At 37.0% G+C, this 16,712-nt stretch overlaps 1 protein-coding gene across 1 annotated transcript in view; it reads right to left on the bottom strand.

The window, feature by feature from the left end:
* Nucleotides 1-16,712, bottom strand: part of LOC123535889 (doublecortin domain-containing protein 1-like) — a 102,174-nt gene that overhangs the window by 27,027 nt on the left and 58,435 nt on the right. The window contains exons 13-21 of the mRNA XM_053527725.1: nucleotides 16,077-16,259; nucleotides 13,589-13,684; nucleotides 11,577-11,745; nucleotides 8,615-8,732; nucleotides 5,038-5,179; nucleotides 4,387-4,494; nucleotides 3,886-4,071; nucleotides 3,406-3,554; nucleotides 452-575 (exon numbers count right to left, since the gene is read on the bottom strand). Of these exons, the coding sequence (XP_053383700.1) occupies nucleotides 452-575; nucleotides 3,406-3,554; nucleotides 3,886-4,071; nucleotides 4,387-4,494; nucleotides 5,038-5,179; nucleotides 8,615-8,732; nucleotides 11,577-11,745; nucleotides 13,589-13,684; nucleotides 16,077-16,259 (1,275 nt within the window). The remainder of the gene's footprint in view (nucleotides 1-451; nucleotides 576-3,405; nucleotides 3,555-3,885; nucleotides 4,072-4,386; nucleotides 4,495-5,037; nucleotides 5,180-8,614; nucleotides 8,733-11,576; nucleotides 11,746-13,588; nucleotides 13,685-16,076; nucleotides 16,260-16,712) is intronic.

Raw genomic sequence — 16,712 nt, 5'->3', positions numbered from 1 at the left:
AAAACTCTTAATGGAATATACTGTGAAATCATTATTATTCGTGGGGGATTAATTTTCGTGGATTTCGTGGTTGAGTCACTCCACGAAATTTAATCCCAACGAAGAAGTGGAATTCTCATTCATTTTATGTTCAAAAGTTGAAATCCATGAATTTATATCCCCACGAATTTGCCATTCTGACCTATACCACGAAATTTCATGCCCACAAAATTAAATGATTTTACAGTATATTATAGTAAAATGATCAGGCAGGCTCTAAAGTGTTTAATTTATATATAAAGTTGCTAAAACAGGTGGCAACAAGTATGATGTTGACTGCATCTAATGTTGATAATGGAAAATAATGACCATCAATAATGACCATCAATTTATTCTATCTAAATTTTAACCAAAATACAAAGGAGCCACTGATGTTTAAGCAAACAGAGTTTCACAATGTTCTAAAGTTTACCATATTGAGCGAGCCATCTGCTTTCACGGGCCATGACAATGCTTGTTTGTTCCATTCTGGGTTTGTAGCATCATTAAACTTCCATTGTCCAAGGTTTCCAATTTTCTCTTGTTTCAGCGCAAACCTTAAATGTTAAATATCATTTACATAATATATGTTTAAGGTATAGCAAACTAAAAACATAATGGTGAAGCTTGGTTTAAATCACATTATGTGAAAATGTGCTTAAATATTATAGTACATTACAGGGCCTGCTCTGGGTCAGATTTTCTTTGAGCCAATTGTATGTCGCGGATGTGGGGCGGGGCGCGGGGCTGTTTGCGGGATGAAAACTTTTGTGAATTTCAAGTGTGAATGGTGCTATGATAGCTATTTTGACTGAAGTGCAACATACATACATGTAGTTATGGCTAACACATTTACTTTGTTAAAAAAAACAACATAACTTTAAATTTGGTCTTTTAAACAAGAGACTTTCAACTTGAGCAATTGTAATTACATGTACAAAACTCTTAATAAACTAATCACAATACCTTTGCTTGTAGCACAGGAGCCTGAAATTCTATTTATAATGCTCCAAAATGGGTAAATATAAAAATGACCCCTCCTATATATATAAAAAATATAGGAGGGGTCATTTTTATATTTACCCATTTTGGAGCATTATAGATAGAATTTCAGGCTCCTGTGCTTGTAGCATGCTTGGTAACAGCATCTTTCTTCATGACTGGGCACCCAGAAGTGAATGTATTTGATTTACTGTGCTTCTTACAAAGGTTGAAGTACATGCATTTAGTTTCAGAATCAAACGTTAACCAAGCATTGCCAGATTTCCAACTATCCAAAAAAGATCTTTCTGTTTTTGATTTTTTAGCAGGGGGATAAATGCCAGAGTCAATTTTACGTTTTGATGCCATGTTTTTCAATTTCAAGCAGAAATGAAATAAGTAAGGAACATCAGTATATATAACTTCAATAATTTACTCGACAATGCTCACCAATAAATTACCGATTATCATTATGACAAATAAAGTCAATTACCGAAATTATTTAGAGACAACCACCAACGGTTCCTTTGATTTTGTTTACCGACCCTGTACAAATCAAACTACTCGATAATCACTTGAAAGGCGCCGCCTGTGATCTTCGTTACATTCGACTGCTGTTTGTTTAACGATTATCCGCAATCATAGTCAATTGACGAAGGTGTCATCCTTTTAATTGCCACACAGCTGACAAACTGCGACCATGACCCGCTTCTAAAAATACACAATCAAGTAGACTGTGCCCAACAATTATCTCTCGCTGGAGCGCCTTCGGCAATGTATTGGAAAATCAGTCACGCGATATTTCAAAGCGAGGTCCAAAACTACCAATTTGGTCTATTTTTAGTACGTAGGTTTTCCCCAAAAGTCAAAAGTCATACTTTTTGACGATTTTCGCCAATCGGAATTTTCTTGAGCCAATTTTCGTTTTCTTGAGCCAATGGCTCAATTGGCGAATGCCAGCGCGAGCCCTGCATTAGAAAATTTCTCTGTGCATATTCAACTTAAGCATATGCAGTGAACTCATTTGTGTGGGCAGGAAATTTTGTGGTTTGGGCAAATACTGCTATTTTATGGAGGTACAAATTCGCTGATTTTCAAATTTTGATAAGAATGGATTGCAACTTGATATGTTAGTTGAAATTTAATTTCGAGGATTGATGTAACCATGAATTCCATAAAAATCAGTTTGCCCTGAAAATTAATTATTGCACAATAAAATATACTTCTTTAAATCATCAGCTTTATATACAAACATAAAATTTTATGGTGTTGATTCATGATTTTTTTTACACCTTAAACACATTTGATAACAAGAGCTGTCAGTGGACAGCGCGCTCGACTATTCTCAGTGCTTGATAGTATAATATAAGCAATGAGTAAAACTTTAACATTACAATAAGCATATTCTAAGTCGAAAAGGGGCCATAATTTCATTCAAAATGCTTGACAGAGTTGCCTCCTCCTTTTTACAGACTGGGGTCATGATGGTAAACAAGTAAGCAAAATATGAAAGCAATATCTCAATGGACTTTGAAAATATTTGGGGTGGTACGCAAACTTTAACATTTATTCTAAGTTGAAAAGGAGCCATAATTCAGTCAAAATGCTTGATAGAGTTGCCTCCTCCTTTTAACAGACTGGGGTCATAATGTTAAACAAGTATGCAAAATATGAAAGAAATATCTCAATGAACTTTGAAAATATTTGGGGTGGTACGCAAATTTTAACATTTATTCTAAGTCAAAAAGGGGCCATAATTCAGTCAAAATGCTTGATAGAGTTACCTCCTCCTTTTTACAGACTGGGGTCATGATGGTAAACAAGTATGCAAAATATGAAAGCAATATCTCAATGGACTTTGAAAATATTTGGGGTGGTACTCAAACTTTAACATTTATTCTAAGTCGAAACGGGGCCATAATTCAGTCAAAATGCTTGATAGAGTTGCCTCCTCCTTTTAACAGACTGAGGTCATTACCAAGTCGAAAAGGGGCCATAATTCAGTCAAAATGCTTGATAGAGTTGCCTCCTCCTTTTAACAGACTGGGGTCATGATGGTAAACAAGTATGCAAAATATGAAAGCAATATCTCAATGGACTTTGAAAATATTTGGGGTGGTACGCAAACTTTAACATTTGTGTGACGCTCACGCTAGGGCGGGGAGGATAGCTCCCCTATTCTTCGAATAATCGAGCTAAAAATGCATGCTGCACAAACATTTCTAAGACTCTTATTTGAATACAGAACAAGCAACTATAGCAAGTAGAATTTGAAGATATAAAACTGAAATATTATTGGAGACCCAGTCTTTGAATGCAACCTTGCTATTAGTCAATTTTCAGAAGTGTTTTCAGAAAGAACCAATCAGAAACTTGTATTTTCAGACTGGTCTTCAGGAGTTTTACCTTTGGAGTGTTTTGTCTTTCTTGGTAAGGGGCTCAGTCACCACCATATACACCCGGCTGCCTGGCTTCAGTCCCTCTGGTTGAGCACTGTCCTCTGATTCCTCACCAAATTTCTTACCAAGATATGTCAGTAACATATCTGAATAGGCCTGTAACAGAAATCATTATATAATCCTATTTTGATTAAAAAAGTTTAAATTACATATTTGAAATTACTTGGCATAATTACACTGAAAATACACAAGGTCAGGAATAAGATGAGATAAACCTAGGTAACAAAATAATTTCTGAGTGACAAATTTGTTTTCTTTCCCCTGTCTCAATAGATCTATCACAGTGGATACAATTTTATACTTTTCTGGATTAATGGGCATTTTACTTTTCAACTGAAATTTAATATAACTGTGTATTGACAAAACTTTCAAACTAAATTCCTCACAACCTCACCATGCCCAATGAGTATCAATCAATCCATCTTACCTTTGATGATATCGTGGCATCAGGATTGAACGTCCAGAGTTGGTGCGGATTGCCAATCATCTTCTTCTGTAGTGAGACAACATAGCCGGATACCTTGGTATCCTTGCCAGTCAAGTTTGTCTCAATCTTCACCTCGGTCACAGCAAGACACAGTTGGGGGAATGGTTTTATGAAGATAAAGCCAGACTGAAAGGTAAAGATAAACTATGCTCATCTAATGTACACACAACTCTTGTTAAAGAGATACCATTATCTTCTCATGTACACACAACTCTTTTTAAAGATATATCATGTTTACTTTCCACTAAAATTATTTTACCATTAGTAATTAATAATCTTCATCAAATGTATTTAACTCGGAAAAATGTATCATTTCACGGATATGCAGAGCTGCATTCACAATTAGACATTAAGAAGTAACTGTCCTTTGCAACTAACAGTTTTTTTTTTAGTAGTAGTACATATTCATACTGTGTTCTTAGAAGCCTGTTAGAAGCCTACCTTTGATACAACCCAAATCTGTGATTCAGTCGGCCAGAGTTCTTTATGTCCTATAGGTAACTTGTGGTTCATTATGATTTCTGGGTATAATACCTTCTTGGGGTCTGGCTGCAAAACAAACAGAGAACAAGTCTAAAGTAGTTTATATATCAATAAATACAATCAAATTTTTAGTCCAATTAACAGAATCATATAAAAGCAATACAACGGATAAACTGTCATACTTCTATTTCAATTTTTCTTCCAAAAAAAGCAGTTAAGAATAACTAGGAAGGATTTATCGTAAAATCAGAAATATCTGAAATTAATCCATTTTGGCAATTCGTATGTTTTTTTATTGTGCAGTGAAAATCATTCATAACAAAAAATCAGATTCCAATATTTTTAACTGAAAAATTTACTGCTCACAAGTAGATTATACCTAACATTGTGTTTTTAGACTATTTTTAAACAGTTGGATTTATTATTTATATTTTCTAAAAAATGTAAAAAGAAAGATTTTGAGCCTTAATACAGTTACTTTACCACCTCCACCCTTTGGCAAAATGCAATGCACCCCTGGGCCAGGGGGAATTTATACGGGAATATACAGTAAACAGGTAATTTCGACCCAATGAACTGAGTTCTTATTAGGAGCACATTGAATTTTACCATGAACTGTAGAAAGTGTCCCCGAGGATCCAACTCTGCCATGCTTGCCATTTGATCAACTTGAGCCCTTTCACCTTCATATTTACACTCTTCGTACTCGTATACAGCCGGGAAACCTATACTTGCTTTGTAATTCTCATGACTGAAACATACCATAACAATTCTTTTGTAAACATTACATACATAATAATTTTTGTCTTAAATTGCATGTACATGCATACTCAGCGAAAGCTTTGTCCTGTTTTTACTTTTAATCCTTCTGAAATTCTCGAATGTTACTGTTGCCTTATTAAAACTGTAAGTTATTGTATTTGTTTGTTCCTGTTTTTTAGCCATTTTCTGACAGTATTTCAGTTAAGTAACGGCAGGTAGTTAACCAAACCAGCGTTCCTTGATTCAGTACCAATACTCCACAAGTAAGAGCCAACTTTTTCACATGAATCAGATGTGGAGGAGGCATGATTTCAGACAATGTCTTTTAGGGAAAACATAAACCTCGACCTTAAACTGAACTCATGACCTAGCTGCTATCGATGGAGGCTCTCCCTAATGAACTAAGCAGGTGGGCTATGAATTTAGGCTGCATACTGCAATTAAACTGATTAAGAACAGAATACTACTCAATTACTGAGTTGTTTGTTATGACAGTACTCTGCTACATCTATAATTACTTTTACATGATTTTGTTTCCAAACAGTATCACCCTTGGCTACACCTCAGGGAAAATTCAGATTTTTTCCCAAAAGATGTAAACTTTTTTTTTCTCACAGGCCCTTCAGCACAACATTAGGGACCAGACTTTTGAACAGTCTGTTTATAAATAGTGACTTCAAACATAATGTAGGGATAATACACTTTTTTTGTGTATTAACATCTGCAGAAGCCCGTGGGATTGTTTGTGACCAAGACCGAAGGTTCTTATCACTTCACAATTTGGTGGACTTGAGCACAATTTCAAGAATTATAATAATAACTTCACAATTGAGTTATACTGAATACAGACACAGTTGGAGTACGGATGAGTACGAACGTAGTGTCAAGCTTCCAAGCTGTTTATATAAATTCTTCGAGAAATTAGTTAAAAACATCATACCGACTGATTCTTACCAAAATCATAAATATGATTCCTAAAAACAAGGAATCGCACATGTCACAGGCGATTCTTTAACATTCATGGTTGTCTACAAAATCTGAATTGACGTCGAGTTCTAAAAGGGTAGTAAACAAGGTAAGAAACGCGTACGAACATTGTTGGGGGCAGCGCAAATTTTGGCGTTAGTTACTGATACAGCAAAACATTCTATGGTTTATATTGCATCTTTTATGCTTAAAAAAATGTTTTTTATGAAAGAAACAAGACGCAGATACCTGATCTCAATCTGTGCAGGAATACGTCACAGTAAACACCTGACGTCGTACTGACGTTGGATTTTGGTCGCGACGTCGGCGACCTGAATCGAACGTCTAACCAACGTCATATCCACGACGTCTAATAGACGTCAGACTTAGACGTCTTGAAGACGTTGGAATTAGGTTGGATAGAAAGTCTGATAAATGTTTTTAGTTATAAAACTCAGTGGTATAATATTGCTAGTAAAGTTTAAAGATATTTACTTGTTTTCATAAAGGCCTGGACATTCGCTTATAAATAATAGTTCATTCGCACATTAAACTGTGAGTAACAGATTTTTTAAAAATATAGATCTACTTATTTTAATACTTATACCTATTAATGTTCCATATATTTTCAAAGATTGATGCATTTTTGTTTGTTACTTTAAAAAAGCAATTGCGTTTAACACCAAACTTCATTACATTTTACGAAGTTATAGGAGATGTTTTCATAGAATTTAAAATACTACATATTTGTTTGGCACGTAGTAATTATGCTCTTAGTAATAGCACTAGTATATTTGTGTAAGTCTTCGATTTGATGAAACTGTCAAATTTTATACATTTCAGATGGAAATGTAAGCAGAGTTGAAGAATTATACAAAAACTAGAGCTATCACTAAAGGTGATGAATGTACCCCCCGCATGCACTGACACAGTACATTGCAATTTGACGCACACAAGATTGCATAATTATGTGGACTGTATGTATATAGACTGTATGTATACAGTATAGTAACAAAAAACAAAGTCCCATAACTATGCAGAATATTTATCTAAAACAATGTAACATGCACCATGCACAACTAGGGTTGGTACTGATCACTTGTGTGAAGTTTCATTAAATTGTGTGCAAGGGTTTGGTAGATTAGGCACGCACAAGATTGCATATGTAGACTGTATGTACATAGTATGTTAACAAGAAACAAAGTCCCATAACTCTGCAATTTTTGTCGCTGAAAGAACCTAACATGCCCCATGCACAACTACTGTTGTTACTGATCACTTGTGTGAAGTTTCATTAAATTGTGTCAAGGGGATGAGGAGAGATGGTGCGCACAAGATTGTGTCTATGTATATAGTATACATGTAGTAACAAAAAAACAAAGTCCCATAACTCTGCAAATTTTTTTTCTAAAAGAACCTAACATGCCCCATGCACAACTACTGTTGGTACTGATCACTTGTGTGAAGTTTCATTAAATTGTGTCAAGGGGATGAGGAGAGATGGTGCGCACAATATTGTGTCTATGTATATAGTATAGTAACAAAAAAACAAAGTCCCATAACTCTGCAAATTGTTTTTCTAAAAGAACCTAACATGCCCCATGCACAACTACTGTTGGTACTGATCACTTGTGTGAAGTTTCATTAAATTCTGTCAAGGGGATGAGGAGAGATGGTGCGCACAAGATTGTGTCTATGTATATAGTATAGTAACAAAAAAACAAAGTCCCATAACTCTGCAAATTGTTTTTCTAAAAGAACCTAACATGCCTCATGCACAACTACTGTTGGTACTGATCACTTGTGTGAAGTTTCATTAAATTGTGTCAAGGGGATAAGGAGAGATGGTGTGCACAAGATTGCGTCTACGGACAGACGGACAGACAGACAGACAGACAACCTGAAACCAGTATACCCCCCCTTACAACTTTGTTGTCGGGGGGTACAATGACAAAACTTGAAAGTTTCAATGACTGGATTACTTTTTGGACTTATTGTATTAGATTTACGTCGCCATATTATGTGAAATAAAGATGATAAAATACATGTGTTATTAGTACTTGTTTCATTGCAAATTACGTTGAAAATTTGGTCAGATTTTGGTTGAAAAATGGTTAGATTTAGGTTGAAAAATGGTCGGATTGCGATGTATAGCCAACATCGGGATCCAACGTATAAACGGTTTGCAAATCCAACCAAAATCCAACGTTGGGGTCCGACGTCTATACGACGTCTAACCGATGTCAAATGTCTACTGGGATAAACGTCCTTGGGAAAGCATTTCAAAAATGAAAATCGGGTATAATAACAGCACGTGAATTGCCTTGTTTGCACACAATTTTTCTCCCATTAATACATGGGCAGATCAAGTGAAAAAAGTGGTTTTTATGCAAGAATGAGTTTACAGCACCTCCCCCACATCCCAACCCCTCCCCACTAAAAAAATAACAGCACTTACTCTGCCATGCCTTCTTTAGAACTGTCTTCTGGCATCAGTTGTTCTCTAAGGATCACTTGCTTTTCTCCAAACACATCCTTCCCTTTCGCCATATCAAATATTACTTGTAACGCATATGCTGAAATAGTACAAATATCAAATACATGTATCTCTGATAATGCATATTATGCTGAAACTTAACACATATCAAATATTACTTGTAATACATGAGCTCAAATACAGTTCTTTGAAAAGTAATATCACAGCATCCATTGCAAATTTATTCATAGTAACTGTTAAAATATTATAGAAGTATGCTAATTCAATTATGATAACACATGAAAATACTATTTTCTAAGTTCATTTCGTTTTAAATACATAGGACTTCAAAGTAAACCCATGATGACAATTTGCTACAAGCAAAAGTAGTGTTTCTTCCATTTACAGAAAAAACAACCAAATAGAGAAAACAATCTTCCATTGACATCGAAATAACACTAAGTCTTATAATCATAATCAAATGAAACTAGAAATTGCTTTTGTAAAAAAGCACATGTCTCCCCCAATGCAAAGTCCTATAGGCAAGAAGTCAATAGGGGCCAGGAGCGAAAGTCAAAGAGATACTGATGGTTGGCTGCAATAGGGATCATCTACTTGGCATGTCTAGTCATCCCGCTAAATTTCAACACTATTGGCCTAGTGGTTCTCAAGTCACTGTTCAGGCTCCTGTGACCTTGACCTTTGATCAAGTGACCTCAAAATAAATAGGGGTCATCTACTCTGCATGTCCAATCATCCTATTAAGTTTCAACATTCTAGGTCAAGTGGTTCTCAAGTTATTCTCCAGAAATGATTTTACATGACCAGGCCCCTGTGACCTTGACCTTTAATAGACTGACCCCAAAATCAATAGGGATCATCTACTCTGCATGTTCAATCATCCTATGAAGTTTCAACATTCTGGGTCAAGTGGTTCTCAAGTTATTGATCAGAAATTGTTTTCCATGTTCAGGCTCCTGTGACCTTGACCTCTGATCAAGTGACCTCAAAATAAATAGGGGTCATCTACTCTGCATGTCCAATCATCCTATTAAGTTTCAACATTCTAGGTCAAGTGGTTCTCAGGTTATTCTCCAGAAATGATTTTACATGACCAGGTCCCTGTGACCTTGACCTTTAATAGACTGACCCCAAAATCAATAGGGATCATCTACTCTGCATGTTCAATCATCCTATGAAGTTTCAACATTCTGGATCAAGAGGTTCTGAAGTTATTGATCGGAAATGGTTATCAATGTTCAGGCCCCTGTGACCTTGACCTTTAACGGAGTGACCCCAAAAACAATAGGGGTCATTTATTCTGCATGAACAATCATCCTATGAAGTTTCAACATTCTGAGTCAAGTGGTTCTCAAGTTACTGACCGGAAATGGTTTTCAATGTTCAGGCCCCTGTGACCTTGACCTTTAACGGAGAGACTCCAAAATCAATAGGGGTCATCTACTTTGCATGTACAATCATCCTATGAAGTTTCAACATTCTGGGTCAAGTGGTACTCAAGTTATTGATCGGAAATGGTTTTCAATGTTCAGGTCCCTGTGACCTTGACCTTTGACGGAGTGACCCCAAAAACAATAGAGGTCATCTACTCTACATGATCAATCATCCTATGAAGTTTCAACATTCTGGGTCGAGTGGTTCTCAAGTTATTGATCGGAAATGGTTTTCAATGTTCAGGCCCCTGTGACCTTGACCTTTGACGGAGTGACCCCAAAAACAATAGGGGTCATCTACTCTATATGACCAATCATCCTATGAAGTTTCAACATTCTGGGTCAAGTGGTTCTCTAGTTATTGATCAGAAATGGTTTTCAATGTTCAGGCCCCTGTGACCTTGACCTTTGATGGAGTGACCCCAAAAACAATAGGGGTCGTCTACTCCAGCAGCCCTACAACCCTATGAAGTTTGAAGGTTCTAGGTCAAATGGTTCTCCAGTTATTGCTCGGAAATGAAGTGTGACGTACGGACGGACGGATGGACGGACGGACAGGGCAAAAACAATATGTCTCCCCCAGAGGGGGGGAGACATAATTAAGATGATGTGAAGCTATATCTTTCAGCAGTCAACAATGAAAACTATATTGGCATCCTCACATGTTAAAGTTTGCTTTAAGGAAGTCAAACATCTAGGTGTATTTCTTTTAATTTTTTTAATAGTGTATTTATGAAAAAGAGTCTATCTATCAATGGTTTAAGGCTTATATTGGAATATTTGGGTTTGAGGTAACTGTTTTTGAAAATAACTCAGCAGTACCTAGGACTGGGACGATTAGTCTGTTAATTGGATCCGATTCAATTACTATGTAAAACCGGTTTCAATTTTGCAAAACTGCCAATCGCTTTCAAACAATAAACATCACGAATTGTACTTTATCTTTACATTTCTTTGACCATCACATGCTATATGATAGACCTGCAGTATATTTCCGCTAAAACACATCAACCTGAACATAATTTAAAATGGTCTCAGATTTGCCTGTCGTGATATATCTGAAACAATGAACTAAAATATGACTTGTTAATTCTCACACTGCTTGCAAACGATACATCTGTAAGTTTCTCAAGAAGTCAGTTGCTGAAAGTACCTTGATACGGTCGTCAGGAAAGAAAACGGCATTTAAAATATGGCGGCCGATTAACCGGTTCGATTCGATTACATACAAATGATTAACCGATTTCAAAATTTAGAAATCGTCCCAGTCCTAGCAGTACCTAGTTAACACATAAAACAGTTACCCACCTAGCAGATATTCCAATCCAGATATCACCTATCAGATACTCCAACCCAGTTACCTCTATTCTATTCCCATTGCTCCTTATCAAATATTCCAATCTCATTACCAACAACCTAATATTAAAATCCACAACTACAGCAAGTAAAACTTTGTTGAATACATGTCAAAATAACCAAAGCAAACTTACTGAATGGGGAGATGTAAGATTCTCCGAAGGAGACCCAGACCTCATCCTCGGTCTGTAGACTGAACACGTCTGTAACTTCTCGTCCAAACTGATTGAAGATTTTCTTGGCTATGGGTGCCAATTTGGGGTTTTGTGGATTTACAAACATACCCGATAACTCATCCAGCAACTGTCAAAGACAATTTAAAGGTAACTAGAAGATGTTTTTGTGGAAAAGCGCATGTCTCCCTCATTGCATAGTCGTAATAGGCAAGAAGTCAATAGGGGACAGGAGCAAATGTCAAAGAGACACTGACGACTGGCTGCAATATGGATCATCTACTTGGCATGTCCAATCATCCTATTAAGTTTCAACATTCTGGGTCAAGTGGTTTTCAAGTTATTGATTGGAAACCATTTTGCAAGTTCAGGCCCCTGTGACATTGACCATTTATCGAGTGACCTCAAAATCAATAGGGGTCATCTACTCTGCATGTCCACTCATCCTATGAAGTTTCAAAATTCTGGGTCAAGTGGTTCTCAAGTTATTGATCAGAAAGGGTTTTCCATGTTCAGGCCCCAGTGACTTTAACCTAAGCTCATGTGACCGCAAAAAAAGATAAGGGTAATCTACTCTGTAAGTCCTATCACCCTATGAAGTTTCGAAGGTTGTGGGTCAAATAGTTCTCAAGTTACTGACAGGAAACTGTTTTCTATGTTCTGGTCCCTGTGACCTTGACCTTTGATCAAGTGACTCAAAAATTATTATGGGTCATCTACCCTACATGTCCAATCATTCTATGAAGTTTGAAGGTTTTAGGTCAAATTGTTCTCCAGTTATTGATCAAAAATGAAATATGACAGATGGATGGCACCTGTGACCTTAACCTTTGATGGAGTGACCCAAAAACCAATAGGGATCATCTACACTGTACGTCCTAACACCCTATGAAGTTTGAAGGGTCTAGGTCAAATGGTTCTCAAGTTACAGACTGGAAATAGATTTCCATGTTCTGGCACCTGTGACCTTGACCTTTAATGGAGTGACCCCAAAATCAATAGGGGTCATCTACTCTGTATGTCCTGTGAAATTTCAACATTCTGGGTCAAGTGGTTCTCAAGTTATTGATCGGAATTGGTTTTCCATGATCAGGCCCCTGTGACATTGACCTTTAACAGAGTGACTCCAAAATCATTAGGGGTCATCTGCTCTGCATGTCCAATCATCCTTTGAAGTTTCAACATTCTGGGTCAAGTGGTTCTCAAGTTATTGATCGGAAATGGTTTTCCATGTTCAGGCTCCTGTGACCTTTACCTTTAACAGAGTGACTCCAGACAGACAGGGCCAAAAACAATACCACTGGGTGGTGGGTGGGAGACATAAATACTTTAATCATTTAGTAATGTATTTCTTCTTTGTTTTTGTTGTGCTAAACATCACAATGACTCAAATATAGGCCATATGGGCAGTTTTCCAGCTTTTTATGGTGCAGAAAGATACCCCTCTGTGCATTATTCAAGGAATAGGGAGACACCAGGGCAGAGACACAAACCTTCCATAATGGAGCCAGACGACATGTCACATGATACAATTCTTAATCTAAAGCAGTTTTTGGACCCAAAGCAGTGAAGGGCAGATGATTTAAAGCCAAGGACTTTAATCATTTGACCCACTGAGGCCCGTAGCCATGTGAAAAATTATTATGCATCAATATTTGAAACCGGTGTTCCAACAGTACATAATAAACATGTTGATCAACAATGAAGATAATGTATGTTAAATGAGGGGAAATTTCATACAGACCAGAAGTAAAATCCATACTGCTGAAATACTGCTCAAATATTTATATTTTAGGTAAGCTTCTGTGCCAGGTGTCATGTGTGCAAATTCTCTTCAAACTGTAAAATGACAAATGCAGACTGGCTAACACACATTAGAAACATGTCCTTGACATTTTGTAAGGCAATAAAGTCCTGCTATAAAGTTGAGTCAATTGATCAAGAAAATAAACAGGAAAAAATCTTCGACTTACTCTTTTTAACAAGAGCTCCTTCGTACTACCTTGGGTAGCTTTGCGTAAGTTGAAATAGAAATCTCTAGGAGCATTCACTGTTCCATTCTCATGCACCTGAAAGATAATTCAAAGGTACAGATTTGAAAAAAGAACTAAAGGGGTGGGGATAGTAAAGGGAGATAACTGAAAAAGTAAGGGATAGTAAAGGGAGGTAACTGAAACTAGAATGTGTCTGTAGGACACAGGGTGTGCCCCCCCCCCCCCCCCCCCCCCACTGGTATATTTGTCACAAATAAGGGACAATAATTCAAATGTTTGCAGTGTTAATGGGGTTTAGCCTAAACAAACATTTTATGAAAAGGATTCATTATTCTAGGCCATATATTTTTGACCTACAAGCATCACAAACAAAAAATCCACTATTTTGGCTATTTCAAGGGCAATAATTCTGTAATAAGCACAAAGATTCTCAAGAAGAATGCCAAGGGTGCAAGGTCACATCATGATAAAGACTCAAGTAAGGTTTCATGAATTTACATTAAACAGTTTTTGAGCTAGGCACATAATTAGGTGAAAATATGCATTTTTTTACTATTTCAGGGGCCATAACTTTAAAAATAGGGGGGTGGAGCCAGCCAAAAATAAGAGGTGTGCAAGTTTATATCATGATAAAGACTTATGCAAGTTTTCAACCATCTATATTAAATACTTATTAAGTCAGAAGGCGCAAGTGCGCATTTTTTACTATTTCAGTGGCCATAACTCTGATTATAGGGGGCGAAGCCAGACAAAAAATAGGAGGTGCAAATGATCATACCATGATAAAAACTCACACAAGGTCTAATCTATTTATATGAAATTTTTTTGAGCTAGGCGCGTCACAAGGTGAAAATGTGCATATTTGACTATTTCAGGGGCCTTAACTCTCAAAATAGGGGGCGGAGCCAGAGAAAAAAAAGAAAGTGTGCAGGTTCGTATCATGATTAAGACTCATGCAAGGTTTAATCAATTTATATGAAATTCTTTTTGAGCTAGGTGTGTCACAAGGTGAAAATGTGCATTTTTGACTATCTAAGGGGCCATAACTCTGAAAAAAGGGGGTATACCAAGATGAAAAATAGGAGATGCGCAAGTTCATATCATGATAAAGACTCATGCAAGGTTTCATGAATCTATATCAAATACTTTTTGAGCTAGGCGCGTCACAAGGTGAAAATGTGCATTTTTGACTATTTCAGGGGCCATAACTCTTAAAAATGGGGGGGGGGGGGGCGGAGCCAGACGAAAAATAGGAGGTGCACAAGTTCACATCATGATAACGACTCATGCAAGGTTTCATGAATCTATATCAAATACTTTTTGAGCTAGGCTTGTCTCAATGTAAAAATGTGCATTTTTGACTATTTCAGGGGACATAACTCTAAAAATAGGGGGCGGAGCCTGACTTAAAATAGAAGGTGCGCAAGTTCATATCATGATAAAGACTCATGCAAGGTTTCATGAATCTATATCAAATACTTTTTGAGCTAGGCATGTCACAAGGTGAAAATGTGCATTTTTGACTATTTCTAGGGCCATAACTCTAAAAATAGGGGGCGGAGCCAGACGAAAAATAGAAGGTGCGCAAGTTCATGCAAGGTTTCATCACCTTGGGGGGGGGGGGGGGGGGGGGGGGGGGGGGGGGGGGGGCACAAAAAGTAAAGTGGACAGAGCAATGGTTTTTACAGTCATGCTGGTGACCATTTTTTAAAGTTCATCCACGAATGACAAAGTTACATACCAGACACAAAATTTGGGTGGATTCATAAAGGGAGATAATTCAAACAATTAAGAGGATTAGATTTATTGTTCTTGCATAAGTTCCATGTCTTTCTGAACACTTGTGCAAAGTTAATTTTACAGTCCATCCATCAATGATAAAGATACACACAGGACAAGAAATTCTGACTGATGGAAGCTGTAATTACTACATGCCACCCCCAAACATTAAAATGGCTTCCTCCTTAGAAAGCTATTTTCAAACTGTCTTTTTCGACAGTGTTTCGATTTCGAAAATTATTTCTAAAGTTTGGTTAAATTCTGACCAATTGTTTTAGAGGAGAAAAATGTTTAGAGTAGAAATGTAGACACAGGACATTAGCCTACCGCCCGCTTAGCTCAGAAGGGAGAACGCCGATCTACAGATAGCAGGGTCGCGTGTTCGATCCTCAGGCGTCAAGTGTTCTCCATGAGGATTTGATAAAAGATATTGTGTCTGAAATCATTCATCCTCCACCTTTGATTTTTCATGTGGGGAAGTTGGCTGTTACTTGCGGAGAACAGGTTTGTACTGGTACAGAATCCAGGAACACTCGTTAGGTTAACTGTCTGAAATACTATTGAAAAACGGCGTTAAACCCAAAACAAACAAACAAACACTAGACCATCCATATATGCCAACAGCTCACCCTGAACAAAGATCAGCTGAGTTCATTAAGTACAACCGTTACAGTAAAAGTGGCAATACCTTGAGCTTAAGTCCTGGTACTCCCACCATCTTGTATGACTTATCTTTCGACAGTGTTTTGATATGTCTCATCTTGTAATTAGTCCCCTCTTCCTCCTCCTTATCCAACATCTCCTGTAGGTTCAACAACTTCTCCTCTATCCTCTGTAGAGTCTCACTCAACTGATCAATGTCCTTGTCAGTCTGGAAGGGAATATATATTAGTAATGAATGGATGTGGAAGACTTAATAGTAATGGATGAATGGGGACAACATAATTATAGTTACTGTAATGGATGGATGGAGAAGACATAATAGTAATGGATGGATGTGGAAGACTTAATAGTAATGGATGAATGGGGACAACATAATTATAGTTACTGTAATGGATGGATGGAGAAGACATAATAGTAATGGATGGATGTGGAAGACTTAATAGTAATGGATGAATGGGGACAACATAATTATAGTTACTGTAATGGATGGATGGAGAAGACATAATAGTAATGCATGGTTGGAGAAACCTTAAAAGCAATGCATGGCTGGGGAAGATTTAATAGTAATGCATAGTTGAGAAAGACACAGTAATAATGGTTGGATGGGGAAGACATAGCAGTAATAGGTGGATGGGGAAGATATAACTATGGATGGATGGAT

Source organism: Mercenaria mercenaria, chromosome 17 (assembly GCF_021730395.1).
Source record: "Mercenaria mercenaria strain notata chromosome 17, MADL_Memer_1, whole genome shotgun sequence".
Taxonomy (NCBI): Eukaryota; Metazoa; Mollusca; class Bivalvia; order Venerida; family Veneridae; genus Mercenaria; species Mercenaria mercenaria.
The sequence above is the reverse complement of the archived record's forward strand: the minus strand, read 5'-3'. Positions and strand labels throughout refer to the sequence as shown.